The following is a 19,398-nucleotide window of genomic DNA, read 5'->3' as shown; positions in this document are numbered from 1 at the left end:
AAACATCACTGCTGTGGTACAATAAAATTCAATGAAATTATAAGGGTGGACTGTAAGATGATAACTCATGATCAGCAGCAAAACTTGGATTTTCTGTGTTTCACATTTTTGAATTTGCCAGTTGTGTGTGTATTTGCAACTGCTTCCAGGTCTCCTGCTTTCCTGAAACTAATTAGTGATGCTGGCAAGTTGCCATCAAATATTTGGGGCTCAAGCCCAGAGATTGTAAAATCACAACAAATACTGCATTATGCAGGGATGCCATTGAGTTTGGTGTGGATTGCCAACACAGACTAGTTCAGAGACTTCTTCTTCTATGCAGAAGACTTGGTTATGCTTTCTGAGAAGTGTTCTTAAGTGGAATGGTGTAATTTTAGTTAAATTCCAAGTCTGTGAGCTTTGGTGCATCTGCCCTGATTTGATCATGTGTAATTTGTTTGGGGCTTGCTCCATGCAGTGCTGCTACCATGAGGAGTAATGACCAAAAGAGGGGCATCCCCCTGAAAGAGGAGGAGGTGCCCTCACTGGAAAAGATTAATGTTCTAGTCTTTGGAGAGAGTCAGGGAGCCTGTCACCACGTGCAGGAGGAGTGTGAGAAATGGCAAGGAGTGAGCCTGCAGTGTAACAACACTGCTGAGAAAGATGGCAATGTAACACCAAGGTGTCAGCGGGATCTTGGTGCCCACTGGGGACTCTGTGAGTTTGCTTCAGTTCTCACAGCTGCTCTACAGAAAGCAAACCTGGAAAAAAAGGCTTGACAGGGAGACAGACACTTGGTCTGTGCTGTGCCTGAGGCTCATCTTCCTCTTAGAGTTCAAAGCAGAAACAGAAAACATTTCACCAAGTGATTTTTTTTTTTTTCATTTTTTAGTTGTAGTTCCACAGTGTTACCCTAGCCCTGGTTTCGGGTGGTGTGGTTGCAATCAGCAGCCACAACCTGGGGAAGGGACAGAAAATGACAACTCTGCTCAGGAGAGGAGCTTCTCTGTGCTCTGAAGAAGTTCACAGAATATTTTTGTGTTTGTTCCCCCCTTCTCCCCTCTTTGCTGTGGTCTAACAGTTGCAGCATCATGTAATTACTCGTAAAAGACTCAGAACAGGCACATACCTCTGTTGATACTATTTGTAACAATTCAGTGGTTTCTAATAGGTTTTTTTGCTTTCACAAAGATTTGCTGTCATCCCAAGAGAAGTCTCCCTGTGCCAAGGATGTGATAGTAAAAGTGGATTATAGCAAGAAGTCTGAGACAGACACCTCCATAGCTTTTGCTCCATCATCCAGTGAAAGAACTCCCACTCCACGCAAAGGTAACCGCTTGTTAGCAATGAACCTTGAATTCTCACTCTCTTTCATTCCTCCTCAATTCCTCTCTCTCTTTGCCCAGGGATTTTTTAGGGGATTTTTTAGGGGATTTTTTTTGTCTGTGGAATAGAAGTGTAATGCTTTTATAGATGTTGATGTCTGATCTCTTAAGTACTTTGTGTCAGGTCTTGTATGTAAAATAAATATTTGTTTCTAGTCCCCTAAATAAACCAGTTGCTAGGCAATGGTATACAATGGATTTTTATTTTTTATTTTTTTGTTACTGAGAGACAGTCAGAAATGCTTGAGGATTGTGCCCCACATCTGTATATTGATTGGAAGGCTGCTAAATTTATGGAGGTTTTTTCATCTCAGACTAGAATATTATGTGCATATTAACAGGTACAAATCATTCAGGATACTTTGACATGACAATAAACAACTTTATTATTGTCTTAAAAAGCAAAAGCTTTAATAGTTAGATGGGTAGTGGAGGTATATATAATTTTTTTGAAGTAGAAATTAATCTTAGGATTCGGTAGATTGCATTTGTGTGCTTTTCTCTGTGCAAAAAAACCTGCTTCATTTCACATCTTTACTTTCTATTTTTTTAAATTTACATTTATATTGTGTTCATTAATATCACAAAGGAAATTAACCTTTTTATTTTGTATCTTTAAAAACCTTCCAGAGGAGGATGAGGATGGAAAGACTCCAGCACAACCACTGTTGAATAAAGGCAGGCATTTTCCATCTTTTTGTGTTAAATCATTCTTTCACACTGTTGATTTTAGTTTTCCTTTTGTAATTCTTTCTACACCTAAGTACCAGAGAGGAAAATACCAACCATGCAATGTTTATTTGTTTCTTCATATCTGCTTTAGCATGTGTTTCATCCTTAGGAACTAGGCTGTGGGAAAAAAAAGGCTACATTGTGGAAATCCCCAAAAGAAGTTGCTACTTAGAAAGGATCGTGCATAAGTGTAGGAATTAAAAAAAATAAAATTAAAAAGCTCTTTTTGTAAAGTAACATTTGAAATATATTCATGACCTTTCTGCTTTCTCAGTTCTGTGTCTCAGGTGTCTGTCTGGGTTCTTGCTTGGTTCAGGAAACAGCATCTGATGGTGTAGTGGAAGTGCTCTCAGTTTATTCAGTGTACCTTCCAAAGTCATGGTTGTTGCTCTGTTATTTGCAAATAGTTCAATATCCTCAAAATTAAGGCTTAGTACAGCTACCCAGTGAGGTGAACATGTTGAAATAATGCAAAGTATTCTTTCAAATCATCATTTTGAGAAATTAACTGAGCAGTTTTCACCAACTTGTTCTGAGTTAATCAGGTATTTTTGCCTTAGCTGCAATTCATCTGAAGTGTTTTGACAATTTCTTCGTAATTTCAGCAGCTAGAAGCTTTTGTGTTTTAATAATGGAAAGAGAGATTATATCTTGAAGCACAAGATGGCAGTTTGGAAGAAGTCCCAGTATGCAATAAAGTGTTATATTAATGTAAATCAGTCACAGATGTGCTCTAAATTTAAAAAATTCCTATTAAAATAAGGAGAGACAAATGTCAGACTCCTGGCTCTTGCTCACACTGAGGTTTTAATTAAGAGAAAGAGGTTAGGCATTTTTTCCTGCAGTTCAAAATTGAGATCTGTATTATTCTAACTGAAAATGCTGTTATTGTCTTGTTCTCAGTAAATCAAGTAACTTTGTTATGCAGAGTAGCACTATTTGCAAAAGGGCCCAATATGCATGAATATATTGCTTTTAATTTTACCATATGCCTAAAGAAATGTGGATTTAAGGAGGGAATTGCTTAGGACATGACATTTACTTATAAAATCAGTTACCTATATATTTTTAGGGAAGTTCTGTAATTTGCAAGAGGTAGAGTGTGTGGCCTAAAGCTCTGGAGCAAAGTTAATTAAATTGTCCAGGCAAAAGTCTGTGTAGAGACCTCACACATCCTTTATTTCTCAGATGCCTGCTAAAAGACTTCAGCTGCTGAAATTATGAGTCTCTAGACACCCTAAACACAGCCAGTTCAGTTTATATCCAGTCCATCAAAATTTGGAGTTGGGTTGGAGGGCGTAAAGGAAAATTTTAATTTAAAAGTAGGTACATCACAAAACGTTAAAAGTTGCACTTGATGATTTTCAAAACAATTAAACAAAACACTTCTAAACCAAAATTTCACCCTATGTTTTTTCCAGATTCAAAGAGCTCCTCCTCTCCTTTAAATGTGGCTGACCAAAGACTTCTTGATGCCAGTTGTCAGTTCCAGAAGAAGCAAGGCAAGAGCAATATTGATGTCTGGTGGCTCTTTGATGATGGAGGTAATGTATTTTATAATTTAAAACCTTTAAAGGCTGATAAAAAAAAATACTGGGGTGATTCTATATTGTTAATAGATATCTGTCAGCCAGTTCATATAAAATCTACTATGTAACAAAGTACAATTTTCTGAATTTGTATGAAATTCTGTTCAAAACACAGGTTTGACACTGTTGATTCCTTACCTTATCACAACCAAGAAGAAGTGGAAGGACTGCAAGATCAGGGTGTTCATTGGTGGAAAAATAAATAGGATTGATCATGACAGAAGAGCGTAAGTTTGCCTTAAAAAATCCATTTCAAATGCTAATGCAGCATAGTACATATTGGATTATTTCTCTTCCTACTTGCCTTATTTCAGTTGTTCTTTGCTGGAGGTGTGATCACATTCTATTGCCTTTCTAAAAAAAAAAAAAAAAAAGTTTTGTTTCCCCCAAATTGGTTTTGGATGAGTTACCTCAAACTAACTTTTCTGCAATGTTATCTGACACTATTTCCAAAAATTTTCTGAGATTTATTTCCAAGAGAGAGCTCTTCTCTTATTTTAAAGCCATAAAACTGTTTGGGTTATTTTTTTCCCAAAGCATGTTGTAATATGTTGTTTTAGTCATATAAAGTCAGTTTGATTTTTGTCCTTGTTACATTTAAGATGCCTTTTTTTTTGTTTTGTTTCTTAAACCAGTGGTTTTTATTACTAAACAACTATCTGTTTAACCTGTGAAATAATTAAAAGTATGATCATGTATAAAGGTTTGCTTTTCTGATGCAGGATGGCCACTTTGCTCAGCAAATTTCGGATAGACTTCTCAGACATTATGGTCCTTGGGGATATTAATACTAAGCCAAAGAAAGAAAAGTAAGTCTCAAAACACATCTTGTTTGTTCATTGAATTTGTCATTTCTTTTAATTTATAACATTTCATTCTTTCCTACATATGTTATGGTACAAGATCCTGTATTGTTCAGTGCTTCACAAAAGTGTGGGAAATCAATTAACAGTAACTCCCATGTCCAAGAATATAGAAACCTGTATTTTTTAAAATCATTGGCCCTTAGATTGTAATAATGAATTCATCAAAATGAGGTCTTAAAAAAACCACAAACATGGAGCAATCTTCTTTAAGAGAGATATTCACCAAAACTTAAATTATCTGAATCTCATAATGTCTTAGTTTAGTGTAAAAAAGCCTGGTCTTGAAATAGCCTGGTTTAGGTTTTTCTTTTTTTTTTTCCTTCTCCTTTTTTAACTTGCTTGGACTTTCATTGTACTCAGGAATGATCATACATATGATATTTCTTACTTTCAAGTTCAAAAAAGCATTAATTGTAGATGGCTTTCAGCACAAATTTAGAACAGAGTGTGTATGATCTAAAAATACCCTCCTTTGCATTACCCTCCTTTCCCTTCAGCCCTTCTTGAGTATGCTGAGGCTGTAAAAATATCTTTTCTTTGGGCATACATTTTTCTGAAAGTCTTGGTACACCATGGAAATTGGGAAGTGTTATTTTAGAACTTGGCTAAATGCTAAAGTTAATGTGAGTTCTTTTGTACCCTTTTTAGCAGTTTTTTCTTAAATGTACAAAATACAATGAGCAACTAAAGCAAAGGAAAACAAAGTATTTCTGGCACTCTGGTGCTTTTGGATATGCAGTTTCCAGGAGCCTGCTGCTGGGAAAGGTGTAAACTCTGATGGAGTAGAGATCTCACAGCTGAGATCCTAGAATCGTGTCGAATTATTTTTGTTTATTAGAAGTGATCCATGGATTACTTCTGAGAGCATTTTTCTTTCTGTCTCTGTGGATACATCCCCACACCATATCCAAAATATTTCTACATGCCATTTAGGTATTAACAACAGCTGGAAACCAAGTGGAGTAAGATTTATTTTCAACAGGTGCTGTGCTGAATAATAATAATAATGTTATTATTAGATCTCCTTTTTGCTCAGCCAAAGAATAGCAGATCACATTTGTTTTCTTTCTTTAGATTAAGGTGAAGCCATTGTACAGTAAAGACCACCAAGGGTAGAGATAAAGATGTTTTGTTTGTGATGTGGGTATTTCCTGGAGGAAGTGTAGGTAAAAATGTAGGGTAACGTGAGTTCTTCTTTCCAGCAGAAATTAATTCCTCCTTGATCTTCAGAAGGTTTATTCTGAAATTCTTGCTCTAAAGTCCTGATAAATCCAAAGTATTCCTATTCTTACAAGTGCAACAGGAAGACTAAGTTAGATATCTGTGTTTTTTTCATTTGAATGTGGCTCTTGGACGGACTGTACTGGAAAGAGATAAAAGAAACAAAGTAAAAAGATCAAAGCCAGAATCCTAACAGCAATGGCATGAGACTTGATAGCTGATTTTTACTCTAACATGTAAATTCCTCCTCCTTCAAAGTTAGTTCTGAAGAACAGGGTTCTAGACACTGTCCCTTTTTTAAGGATGGTACTGTTCAGCTTTCACAATTAGAGGTAAATTTTTGAACTGAGTAAACCTTTAATTGTGTGGTGAATTGTTGGCTGAATCACATCATCTCTGTGTGCAAAAAGCTGATTTGATGTTCTAATTGCAGCAGGCAGGGCAAAAAGAAACTTCAGTTCATTCTTACATACCAGTAAAACTTAATTTCTGGTGCCATGAAAATAATTGTTGACATAAAAACTCCTATCTGCTCTAATGTTTGTTCATTTAATCCTTCCAGTATTGCAGCTTTTGAGGAGATGATAGAGCCCTTCCGACTTCATGAGGATGATAAAGAACAAGAAGTTGCAGATAAAATGAAGGAGGATGAACCATGGAGGATAACAGATAATGAGCTTGAGCTTTACAAAACAAAGGTTCTGGCTTTTTCTGGAATGTTACATCAGTTAAAACTTCCTTCTCCTACTTCATTTGTGCTTGTGACAACGATGAGTTAATTCCTGTTACTCTCTCTTACATAGCAGTTGTTTATGAATAGCAGATAAAAAGCAGCATCTAAAACCATTTAGATGGCTCACAGAGGCAAAAAGGTTCTGCATTTGAGTATGAGCAGGGCCCAGACTGGTTTCCTAGAGTATTTCAGCAGATAGTTTATTATCATTTCATCTATAGCCAGGTGTTTGTCTTTTTTTTTTTTAATCAAGCTAATAATTATTTTCAAATAAACACCACTAAAACCAAGCAACACTTTGTGGTGCAGAGGAGCAGTTGAAGGTTTGACATGTGCCCCAAGCTGTTGTGCGCCACAGAGACACAAAAGTATTTCTTCTCAGGTGTTTCTTTGCATGTGAAAATAAATGGCATCCAGCAACAGGATAGCACTTGGCTTACTTGGGCATTCTGAGCTTGCTGCTTGCTTTTATCCCAGCCCTGCAGCCATAGGGTTTTGGATAATAAGGAGTTTCCACATTGAGATAGAAGTACTTGCTTTTTATTATTACTCATTCCATTTGGTCATACTGTTTTTCATTTCTTTATTTTTTCTAAGGAATTTTTTGTAATTTTTAAAAAAAAGCTGTTCTAACAAGTTTCATTTTATTCACAGACTTACCGACAGATTAGGTTAAACGAGTTGCTGAAAGAACATTCAAGTACAGCTAACATAATTGTCATGTAAGTAAATTATTTTAACTTGTGGTGTTACCTGAATTGGTATGGAGCTGTAATTCAAAATATCAGTGAAGATCAGGAACAAGAATTTGTCTTGGCATTGAAGTGTAGAAATATTCAAGATTTCAGTGCTGATTGTTTTTATTTATTTGAAGTATGGAGCCACCTTCTGCTCCAAAAAAATGGCCTTTTTAGTGTTGTGCTTTTGATTATGCTGCTTTAGGTGATAACCTCCACATTTGTGGTGCAGCTCACGATTCTCACATTCTTTGTGCTCCTGTGTGTTGTTACCCCCCTCTTTCTCAATCCTTCCTTTGAGTTCCTTTTCTAGAGGATCTCTCTATGTAAAATTAAACCATTATCTTGCTCACAGATTTTTGGGGGATTGCTTTTAGGTGTGAACAGGCAAGAGGCAGATTTTTTTGTGGGTTTTAGATTTCTTAGTGCTATATTTTAAAATGCTGAAGATGAGTAATGTCCTCAGCTTAGGAGGATTCTGCATGAAGCTGCCTGAATATTAAATGGTGTTAACAGGCCAAAACTGAGGGGGAAATTGATGTAAATGCCTGTTTCAGGTACAAACTTTCAACTCATTAATTCTAAGGAGGGTAGAAAATAAAAGGGAAAAGATCAGGAAATTTGACCTAACATTGTTTCTAGAATCATCTGTCATATTTATTGCAGTCTGACTTGTAGCTGGCCAGGTTTTTCTGCTCAGTGAAAGTTGTTTCCCTTGTGGCTTGCAGGAGCTTGCCAGTGGCACGGAAAGGGGCAGTTTCCAGTGCACTGTACATGGCCTGGCTGGAAGTTCTCTCTAAAGATCTGCCACCAATCCTCCTGGTTCGTGGGAATCATCAGAGTGTCCTCACCTTCTATTCCTAAGAGTGCTGCAGGTGGCACAGCTGTGATGAAATGGTACTGCAGTGCCCAGGGGAGAGTGACTGCCGTGGTCTATAGCTCATTAACATCACAAAGGCAAAAAGTGACTCTTCTTTCACTATTTCACTGACTTGAAAGCACACAAGGAAAGTCACTGTATTTCTAAAGTTGTGACATCTTCAGTTTTATTCTATATTTTCTGTAATTTAATCTTGCTTAATGGGGGAGGAGTCCTTGTTAGACTGAAGAACAAGACGAGCTTTTTGTTTGCTATTTGAATAGCAGCAATAAAATGTTGTATTTTTGATCAATGAAAGGATTATAGATTTATAAAAGCCTTTTAGCCTTGAGGTGCCTTCTGAAATTAACCAAATCTCACCCATACATCCTATTTTGTAAATTTATATAGAATGTCAAAATCTGCCTTCAACTAAGAGTTTCGATCAGACTTCCTTTAGTTTTTAGTCTATTCCATATTACAATAAAAATGAATGCTGCTTTTCAGTCTTCCATTGAGCTATTAGTTCTTAGTACTGTATGTTTTCTATCGTCAGAAAGTTTTTTTTGTTTTTTTGGGTTTGTTTTTTTTTTTTAATTATTATATCTGTTAGATTTAAAGGTGAGAATTGGGGCAGGTCAATTGAACTAAAGCGAATGCCTGATTTTACTGCCACTAAGTTTTGTAACAGTTAAAATAAAACTAATTCTGCTTGTAGAGAGGGTCCTATTTCTCAAATTTGACAGTGTGTACTACTTTGGCAGTAGTCTGAGACAGACAGCTGATTTTATCTACCTTGGCAGAGGGTAGTATCCTCTTAGTCTTACCTCTGCTATGAAACCAAGCTCCTCTTGCTGGCTGAGGCTTCTTATCTTAATACAAATTGGAAGAAAATAAAATAAAAGACCTGTCCTAGTTCTTGGCCTCTTATGTTTTAGTGTCACTTTCAACTTATTTTTGAAATAAAACTCGACTTAAGGCTTGAATGGGGATAATATAAGCAATGTGATGCTATCTAACAGAAAACAGTAAACACTATGTGGAATTGTGCTATCCAGTATGAAATGTAAAAGCTGCAGTTCTCTCGCATTTTTCAACAAATGGTTAAACGGACCACTAAGTTCTTAGGGGAGATGTTTTTAGGTCAATTCATTCAGTTGTCAGAAGATGAGTTTAGTCTTATTAAATAATACTCAGGTTTTATCGTCTAGCAATTTTGATCTATTCCATACATCCTACTTTATACATTTTCTATGTTCAATAAAGAAACTGCCAGTCTTGTGTGCCCTTTCATTGTATATTTTGGAAACTTCATCATTTAGTCTACTGCAAACACCTGCAAAAGAAATTTCACTTGAGCCTTTGTATAAAGGTTAGTAATGTGAACTGTTTTTTAAATTCTTAATATTTTTTTTGATAGAAAGGATTGCCTAAAAACATTTCACAAGCTTTTGATATTAGCATTGGACATGCTACTGGATCAGTTTACCAGTGGGTGAGTGACTTTCATTTAAGGATGCACAGAAAAGGTTTTTTGGTTGGTTTTTGGGGTTTTTTGGGCTTTTTTTTTGTTTGTTTGTTTGAAGTTTTTTTGTTTTGTTTTGTTTTTTTGGGTTTTTTTGCTAAAAATAGGATCAAATTGAAATGTAACTTCCTTTTGAAGGACAAGGTATAATCATTACGTGGCAAGGTAGAGCTTCAACTTGTGATTAAAGATAAAAATCTACTGTGCAGTGCACACTGTTGTCAAGTTCTTGGTAAACTGCTAAAAATCCTTTGTTTTTTCTCTCTCTTTTTCTCTTTTTTTTTTTTTTTTTTTTTTTTTTTTTAATTTTTGCTGTTTCTGTCAATTGGGTTTGAGACTACGGAATCGTTTCACTTTTTCAAAACTTCTAGAGAAAAACAAACATGCATGTCTTGCTGCTAAGTGTGAGATAACTGATGCCAGCATGAACCCAGCTTGTTACGATAAAACATTGTAAGACAAGACAGACAGTGTGGGGTCAGAGTGATGCTTCCTTCCAGGTGAGGGGATGTGGATCAAACTTACCAACATAAATATCCCAGGTTTTACAGTGTTTTGTAGGGGATAAGGCGGTCACATTGTGCATATGGAACCATTGCCACGTTTCTCCTTGTTTTGTGGGTAACATTCTTTTGAGCAGATGGACAGTATGGCATGGACTTAGTGCTGCTATCTTTAAAAAATAGACAAAATCAAAACATGCACAGGTACACTTATTTAAAAAGGTTTATTTGCCCATTCAGGAATCCATTGCTTGTGGTCTGTAAACACAACACAGAAACCAAATGAAGTGTGTGTATACATGCATATATGTGTATAAAATTATATAAAGTATATCTAAATATGCATAATGGGGATAGTTAAGGTCATGTCTGTGAAATACCATAGGATGCTTTTCACATGCACTCTCAGGAGTCCGCTAATGCTAGGGATGAGGCAAGTCCCAAGATTATTTGCTCACTTAAATTTGAACAGTTAATGGTAATTGTCTGCAACAGATGTCAGTTAGTGGCAGTCACTCCAACTCCTGCTTTGAGTTTGAAGCCAAATTTACTTACGTTCCAATCATCATTAATTAAGTGGAAAATTAAATCACTTACACATGGCAATTCATACCTTCTTATAGATTAGGTTCCTTTGTATGGGTTTAGAAAGACAATAATAGCTGGTGAAAATCAATTATTTATTTGTTCACTTGTATTTAGGTTTCCTTTTACATACATTCTTTTTATATGCTTTTTTTCTGACATTACATATTTAAAAAAAAATAACTAAAAATAATTTAAAAGATTTGAGCGTTAGTGGGTCATGGCCCACTTGGTTTGAGGATGTAAGATTTGACACTGTACTGTAACTGTCCCACACAAATGCTTTTCTAATGTTTTAACGTAATTATTGCAGTTAATACTTTGTACCAGGGGGATGTCACTGCAATAAAAGAAGTGAATTCAATACAACTCTCTTGTCTTACAAAGCTTTTTATTTACCTTTTTTTTTTTTTTTTTTAATGGGATGGGAATAATGTTCATAATTCCACAGGTTAATGCTGAATTTGGTTCCTGACATGAATATGCTTACTGCATCCCTCTAAAAATTACCTTTGTAGTGGAATTTGCACAGGACCAGTGGAGCTTAAGGCAGCTCACGTGTCTGGTATAAGACCAAAACCATGTTGGTTTTTGGGGAGGAATGTTTGCCTCTCATAGGTCTAGAAACAGCAGTCTTTGCATAAGAAATTAAGTATGTAAAATTGTAAAACCTTTTACAATTTGCCATGGCTTGCCAGACAGCACAGACCCATCCTCAGCTCCTGGTGTGTCTCAGCTGGAATGGTGGTATCTGAAACTCTGCTCCAATTCATTTTGCCCCTGAATACACAGAAGGACTCTCTTAACTCCTCTTTCTCCCATTAAAATAAAAGTTCACTGGGACATGGACTGTGTTGTGAAAAGAGCTTCTCAGAGTGTTGCAAAGTTGCTTTGTAAGCAAGACGTGTTTGTCCCTAACTTCAGTACACTCCACTAAATAAATAAATTTGAACTTTAGGAGCATAAAGAAAGGGTGAGTTCTGTTGTTAAAATCCTACAGAGCACTGAAAAACTTCATCATCTGATCAGTTTTGGTATTTGATCTCCGCTACAGTCAGAGCTGTTCTGCATATCCATTCTTAGTCGTGTTTAAACCTCAGGAGTGAGGTTTGGAGGCCACTGGGAAGGGAAAGCTTGTTAAAACTTCCCTGCCAGCTCCCATGGCATTGGCTCTACCCTGGTTTATTCTGTAAAGAGGCAGAGAAGGTTTGCAGCAGCTTTTTCTACATCCTCCTGTTTGCTGGCAGCAGTGTGAAGAGGTGAATCTGAATAATGACATTACCTTGGGCTGAATTCATACCTTAGTGACTTCCAGCATGCATTTGAAGGTAAAAAATGAGGATTTGATCAAGGTCAACCCCATCACTTTGCAGAAGAGTGAAGGCTCACACTGCAGAGAATGAGAGATGTGGTTTAAAGCAGGGAAGCAGGACACCCCTCACCCTGGTGCTTGTTCTTCACCAGCCTCTTTCCAATTCTCACACAGCCCCTGTGGGGTCCTCTAAATCCCAAAACCTGTGTTGTGTTCAGCTGGGGTGTGAGCCACACTTCAGGCCAGTGCAAACACACAGGCGGCAAGTGGAGCACCTCAAATCCTTCCTGCTGTTCTGCCTTTGTGTGCTGCAGAGCAGGTTTCCAGAGTTAACTCTGACTTAGGTTGATGGAGGCTGCTCCGTGTGTTCAGGACAGAGAGAGCTGGTCCAAAGTTTTGAGGGTTAACATGGAAGGAGAAAACAGCAAAAGAGCAGCAGGGAAGATGTTTCATTCCCCAAAGAGCCCCAGGGAAGGTTTTTCTTTAAGTGCAGCAGGCTTCCTGCACCCAGAGGTGCATCTGGTGCTGACAGACTGTGCTCCATCCTTGGGGCTCCTCTGCACTCGCTGACAGCTGCACCAACAGAATTCAGCAAGGGAGCCTGTGCTGGCTCTCACACCCCTGTCCTTGCTGATCTGAGAGCAATTTATTTGTCTCTCCCATGATCTGTCTGCTGTCTCCTCCAGAAAACATTGGCTTCCCATCCCCAGGAACCCTCTCTGACCCTGCCTGCCCAGGCAGCTTGAACTGCGCCTCACAATAAAACAGGGAGTGGGGAAAGGGAATCCCTCAGGATTTGAACTGTCAGGCCATGTTAAATTTACTTTTCAACACATCTTCCCCTAAAGATCTCTCAGTAGTGAGCCGATCTACAGAGAGGAAACAGCGAAGGCCTGCAGGGAAATGTCAGCCTGCTCTTCCTTGATAGTGATGTAAAAATAAAAGTAAAGCAGCCTGTCCTGCGGCCCTCACAGCCCTCTCACCCCTGCTGACAGCAATTAAAGGCAGTAGCTCCTGGCTCTGAGAGATTTTTGTCACAATCCTGCTCCCTGGGATCTGGGGAGAACTGACCCCACTGAGCTGCGGCCAAAGAAAACTCCAGCATGAGGCTCCATGTCCAGGTGCATCCCCTGGCAGCCCCTCAGACCCATGCACAGTGATAATAAAACTCCTGCTAATGAAACATCATTTGTAGTGAGGGAAATCCCATTCCTGTACAGTTTCCAGGAGTTCCAACTAAAATCATATCACCAGGTGGCACCGCTGCCTTTCAGCATTTCATGTGAAGCTGCTCTGTCAAATGAACTCTTCCTGCCCTGTTCCACTGGATTAATTCCTTAAACAACTGAGTACTTTGAATAAACTACAAATACAGGCATAATAACATTGTTTTCCATATTTCTTTTTTTATATATAATTTTGACTTGATTGGTGAAGAGTTTAATATTAATTCTGCTAGGCCCTGTGGTTTTGCTCCTGAGAGATGTATGTACCTTCAAGGAGAAGGTGCCTGAGGAGTTCAAACAGCCTTTTTACCAACCTTGCTTTTCTCAGTGGCTTTTTCCATCTGTGTTAACCTAAAGAGAGCAGAAGGAGAAATGCTGCAGGCAGAGAGAAGAGATGTTAGAACACACTGGCACGGCCCATCTGGTTTCAGAGTGATCTGTGACATTCCAATAAGGCTTTTTACTTCATAAGGAACAAATGACAGCTGTCTGCCACTTCGAACTACCAAAGAAAAAATCCCAAAACCAAAAAAACCTGGACAAAGAAAATGCTTTGTGTCATCCTGAAATATTCGGGTACTACTGGCTGTTTAAAGTAGGAAACTGAATCGTGTAGCACTAGACACATTTTTCAAGTTAATTTAGCTTGAAAATAACTTTATCACCCTGTTGAACAATTTTACAACTTCTAAATCTTGGAACATCTCTGCAACTAAATTTGTCTATGCAAAACAGATGGTAATGTGGAGTCAGTCACGAGCAAAGTATTTATTTCCACAGGCTCTGGCTGAAAATTAAAGAGCTGGGATTAGCCTTGAAATATCCTCCCTGTAAGGTTACTCATTTTTTCAGACCAAGCTCTCTGGCTGGATGGTTTAACCACAGCATTGCAAATTATAGGGGCCTCTTGAGCAATTCCATTGCACTGCTGTTACCAATTGCATAAAACAACATTTACAGTAGTATTAAATATAATTGCACATCAAGTAAGGGGTAGGACACCTGTGCAAAAAATAATTTTGTAAACTATGTGGGAAATTTAATGCAGCAGCTCCTCCCTCACGGGTAGCAGTGCTGAAGAAAAATTGAATCAAAACCACTTGATAAGGTGCAAAAATACCAGCACAAAAGTCAGGCTTGTAGTTTAAGCACCTGGAAACCATGGCAGGCCAAAGCACAGTGCCTGCCAAGAGGAGCAAACAGCACTCTGCAGAGTCAACCAAGGACAGCTATTTGCAGATTTAACAGGTGAAATCAAGGCTAACCACACACTGGTGTGGGCTTCCACGTGGGATTTTGGCTAACCTCACGCAGATTTCATTTTATGGAGCATGGTTAAGAGTCTTTGTTCTCATTAAAATCTTTCTGTGCCCTTCCAGCATTAACAGTAGTAGCTCAGGCATGGCAGGATTTATGAGGAAAAAGTTCAGCCTTTGGCAAATGCATGGCAATCCTTGCTGAGCACTCTTTATTCATGATATTTTTATTTTCATAAAATACTCATTTTTATTTCCATTGTATTGGAGGGCTTGGGGGTAGCTTTCATGTTCTTGCCATGTTTGTAAGGTTCTAGAAAAATGAGGTTTGATTCTCAGCTGAGACTTGGAAGTGCAAGGTTACGATTTCCTCTCCAGCCAGAGCACAGATCTCACTTTTTCCATCCTGTTGGCCAACCCTCAAACCCATCAGTCATTCTAGAAAACCCATCCTGCCCCGGACACAAAACATTCCAGCATTAATTTGTGGGTTTGGAGCCTGTCTCTGCAAATGCATCCTGTGCCATCACCCCAAATGCATCGCAGTCAAGAAGTTTTCACTTTCCCAGGATCAAACAAGGGCAGTAATAAAACCAATCTTCTCCTACTCTCGCTTTGGCTGTGTGCAGCCAGTCTCTAAATAAAGGGCAGTAAGCTCTGAGCTGGTAGCTTTGTCATTGTTCTGATAGTAATTAACCATATTCTATGGCAGCTTTTATGCCAGGAAACAACTTAGTGGTGGATTTGGAATTCAGATAAAATTCCCCCCCCCCTTTTTTTTTTTTTTTTTGGTTTTGCCGTGAATAATAATAATAATAATAATAATACTTTTTCTTAATGGGAAATTTTTGTTTTGCTGTGAATAATAATACTACTACTTTCTCTTAATGGGAAACACCTAACTTCTTTTTGTTTTGTTTTTGTAATTTCTTTAAAAAAACACTTAAAAAGCACTTTTGTAATCTACTTTAAAACATTCCTGAGGGAGAATTAATAGTTTCTGATAAAGAAAAATTGAAATACATACACCAGCTTGTTCCTTCAGTCCCTGAGCATAAGGGAAGACACTTCCCAAACCTAAACAAGTGCAGGCAAAGATGTGTGGTTTCATTGCTTTCACTGCAATATATGTACAGCCCTTTTAAACTGGCCTGTGGTGTGTGCAGCTTGAAGGAATAGCAATGTTCCCCCTAAGATCTCAGATTTTCATGATGGTTTCAGTAAAAGTGAGGCTGCTCAGGTCACACTGTCTGACTTGTGGGAATTGGTGCTGTTGGTTCTTCAGGTGAGCCACTTGGAGCAGGTTTTGGGGGATAGGCTGCAGTTTTCTAGGAGGTTGCTTGTTTTAAGAAACAGAAATATTCCTGTTTCTTAAGAGATGTAGAAATTTGTCCACTCTCCCACTTGGCCTTCTGACCTGTGGGAGCACACACATTTCATGTGTGTTCTGGGGCACTTAAATGCTCCTGTCAGAACAGAAAGGAATAGAACAGGAAAAGAATAGGAATAGAATAGGAATAGAATAGGAACAGTCACCTGCAGAACTGCTGGAGGCATCTCAGGTCTCAGCTTAGGAGCTGAGAGTTGTGAAAGTTGGTGTGTCTGCCATGAGAGAAGCTGTGAGATGATCTGGTGGAGGGAACTGGCAAAGATGAATCCCTGAGAATGAGATCCTGTCGTTCTGGGCTGTGCTTTGGAGAGGACACCAAAAGTGCTGTAAGGAAATTACACATCAGGACAAGGAGGGTGCATGAATGCCTTCTCTGCATACTGATTTTGTTTTTTTTAAAGCACTTTGTACTATGGAAGGGCTTAAAGGGGTTTGCCTTCTTTTTTCCCTCAATTTTTTTTTAAAATCTCACTTTTTTTTTTTAATATAAACCATTTAGCTATGGAATGCTTGCTATTTGATCACTGAAAATTTGGGGTTTTGACAGCTTGTGGGGGCCATATTCTGGATTCTCCTTTCTCTTATTTGTAACAAATCTTTTTTTTTTTTTTTTCTCTGTGTCAGTTTATCCTATTTGTTCTTGGCTGCCCCCACAACCACTTTGTTTCGTGCTGACTGCATTCTACACCTGAGTGCACAGTTCTTTGTATGCTACTGCATGCCTGAAAGTGAAAAATTAGGACAAGAAGTGTTTTTTGTCTTTAATTAAGTAGCAACAGTAAACAAAAGCAATTTTTTTTTTATATGATACATTAATTCTTTCAGTATTTAGTCTGGATACAAAGAACTTGACAATTAAGACTGATTTCTTCTCATGTATGGAAGAAATTTCTATTTTATTCATTTTGGAAAGTGTTGTCTGGACAATGGAGAAGGCAGATCTGGCACTGTGATTGAAACATTTTAAATGTTCTGTCGATAAATAGATATGACCCCATTTTCTGTCTGTGTTCATCTTGGAACTTCAGAAACATTTTAAAAACCACTGCTTTCCACAAAGGACAGGTTTGTTGTTTGTGGTTTTGTTTGTTTTTATCGACCATGCCAAGCTATATCCATATTTTAAGCCCTGTTCATGTTGTCACTTGCTGGGTTTTTCCTGCTCTTGTCAGCAGCAATGTTTTCATGGGTGTTGAATGTAACTTCATGGAAACAAGATCTTTTCATGCTTTTGGTTTTTTTTTTTTTTTTGCTGGTGCTCCATTCAAGGTTTGGCTGCTGTGGTTTGTTTTCCTTGGGCCCTTGCTCTGGGCTGTGCATGTCATGAGGAAGGGCAGCTCAGTTTTCCTCTCACTGGAGGAGGCTGAGGAGCACAGAGGAGCAGCCAGAACTCCAAACACAACCCCAGGAGCCAGCTCAGGCTATTTAATCATGTTCTGCCCAGTGCTGCTTCCACCAAGCGTGGCTCCTTCCCATGGGAAAGGAGGTTTAAACTAAGGAAGTGCTGGGTGTAACTCCGTTCATCCAGCAGGGAAAAAACACTCTGTAATTAGCTCCATATTCCACAAACTCTCACATTTTTAACTGTGTGTGTGTCTGCCTTTATAAAATTTACATCTGAGTTCTCAGCAGCTGAGAAGTTGCTTATAACAATAAAATTTATTTTAGAATAAATCTTCTGCTTCCATCTTGGCCTCGGAACTTGGGTTCCTCGACAGCTGCTTGTTCAGCCAAAAAAACAGCTGGTTTGGGGCTGGATGGAGCTCATTATCCCGTGGAACACTTAGAAATAGCATTTCTTTGCATCATGTGATAGGAAAGAGGAGGAATTTCAATCTGTTTAATTAATGGCATGTCTGGTACACTCGGTATTTTCCATGGAGTGATATTAATAGATGAGCTATACCAGGAGCCATCCCCAGTGGATCTCAGCTCTAATTCAAGAGCAGCTATTTGAGACCATCACCCTGTGCTTCATCCATGCAAAAATAGCACACAGTGAAGGGATTTCACTATGTTTCAGGCATGCTGAAATAAAAAAAGCCTGAAATGCTGTGCCTAAGGATCCAATGAATGATTCAGGAAAGGGTTTTTATACAAATTTCAGAGGCCTGTGGAGAAATACACTGCACTTTCCAGAGGTGTGGGTGCTGCTGGCAGAACTGTCTGGTGATCAATTTTACTGATCAGGATTGAGGCACAGGGAGCTGAGGTATCTCAGCAGGGAGTTTGGCCTTAAAAATACTGCAGTTGGGGTTTTTATTGTTTTAATTTATCTTATCTGTGCTCTGTGAGACACTTGATAGATTTAACAACAGGCATTTCAGGCTCAATCTCCATTCTTAACTATGGGTTTTCAGTCTCCCAGCTGTGTGTTTGAAACAATGCCATGAAAAGAAGGCATCCAGCCAAACACTGGCTGTCATTTTACAGCACAAAATGTAAGATTGTGACACGGAAATTGTCAAACTAGTGTTTGGATAATTTATGAGTAATTGAGATGAGGGGAGAAAAGGAACTCTGTGATTATCAGGTGGTGTGGGATTGCAGACTTTGTTCTAGACTTGAAGATTGTGATTATCCCTAAAACTAGGGCCTGGGAATGAGGGCAACTTGGAAGTGAAGGATTCAATAGCAGGAGACTGAGGCTGGCATTTTAATCTTAGTTTTAAGAAATTAAGCATAAAGTATGAAGCCTATACAAGTCTAAAAGCCCATCTGGAAGAGGAAGGAATTGCTGGATTTTGCCAGTTTGTTTCAGAATTACCAGATCTGACTGCTTTTGGACATTGCTTCTCTTTGGCTATGCATACACCCAGGTAAAAATATGTGCACAAAATTTTGATCTCAGCTTCCTACCCAATTCTAGCACACCAGATGTGTTGTATTTGTACCACACTTTTCCTTGTTGATGTTAAATGTTTACACCTGACTCAGGCCATTTGTACCTGCCAGTGTTGACTGGGAGCAGTTCTCCTCAAATGTCAACCTCACATGCTCAAACCTGCTTTTATTTCTGATCTTTAAGAATTTGTGGCTTTCAGAAATGTGATTTGGGGAGAACAGTACAATTACCTTTTAGCCTTGGGGGTGAACTACTTGCCAGGGTTTCTGTTGAATTACTAAGTTTTTAGTCAGTTCCTTTCAGCCTTCTGCTGGATGATTTTTCTGGAGCAAAGAGAACAGCAGTGAAATTTGTGCCTTTAGGTGTTATGGTTGCTCTGTATGTTGACTTTTACCTTAAAGCTAATGTTTTTCCTAAAAACTGAATGTTCATCTGAATGCTATGGTCAGATGATTATTTGATATTCCCCCTCCCCATCCTGTGTGGGGCTGTCTCCATGTGAAAAACAGCAATGCCTGGAGATAGGAAAATTATTTCACAGAAGGCAAAGAAGCCTTTTTATTTCCCTCATTTAGGTACATAATGAATTATTTTTGTTAAATAAGTAAACTGGGGGTCAGATCCTGTTGTCTTGAATGAATATTTATTCTTTGGA

The 19,398-nt window shown here is 38.4% G+C and overlaps 1 protein-coding gene across 1 annotated transcript in view; it reads left to right on the top strand.

The window, feature by feature from the left end:
• Positions 1-11,083, top strand: part of SLC12A2 (solute carrier family 12 member 2) — a 53,795-nt gene extending 42,712 nt beyond the window's left edge. Inside the window, exons 20-27 of the mRNA XM_009098288.4 lie at positions 1,171-1,308; positions 1,995-2,042; positions 3,518-3,640; positions 3,801-3,912; positions 4,408-4,494; positions 6,335-6,470; positions 7,160-7,227; positions 7,971-11,083. Of these exons, the coding sequence (XP_009096536.4) occupies positions 1,171-1,308; positions 1,995-2,042; positions 3,518-3,640; positions 3,801-3,912; positions 4,408-4,494; positions 6,335-6,470; positions 7,160-7,227; positions 7,971-8,106 (848 nt within the window). The 3' untranslated portion in view covers positions 8,107-11,083. The remainder of the gene's footprint in view (positions 1-1,170; positions 1,309-1,994; positions 2,043-3,517; positions 3,641-3,800; positions 3,913-4,407; positions 4,495-6,334; positions 6,471-7,159; positions 7,228-7,970) is intronic.
• The last annotated feature ends 8,315 nt before the right edge of the window (positions 11,084-19,398 follow it).

This window comes from Serinus canaria, chromosome Z, assembly GCF_022539315.1.
Source record: "Serinus canaria isolate serCan28SL12 chromosome Z, serCan2020, whole genome shotgun sequence".
Classification (NCBI taxonomy): Eukaryota; Metazoa; Chordata; class Aves; order Passeriformes; family Fringillidae; genus Serinus; species Serinus canaria.
The sequence above is the reverse complement of the archived record's forward strand: the minus strand, read 5'-3'. Positions and strand labels throughout refer to the sequence as shown.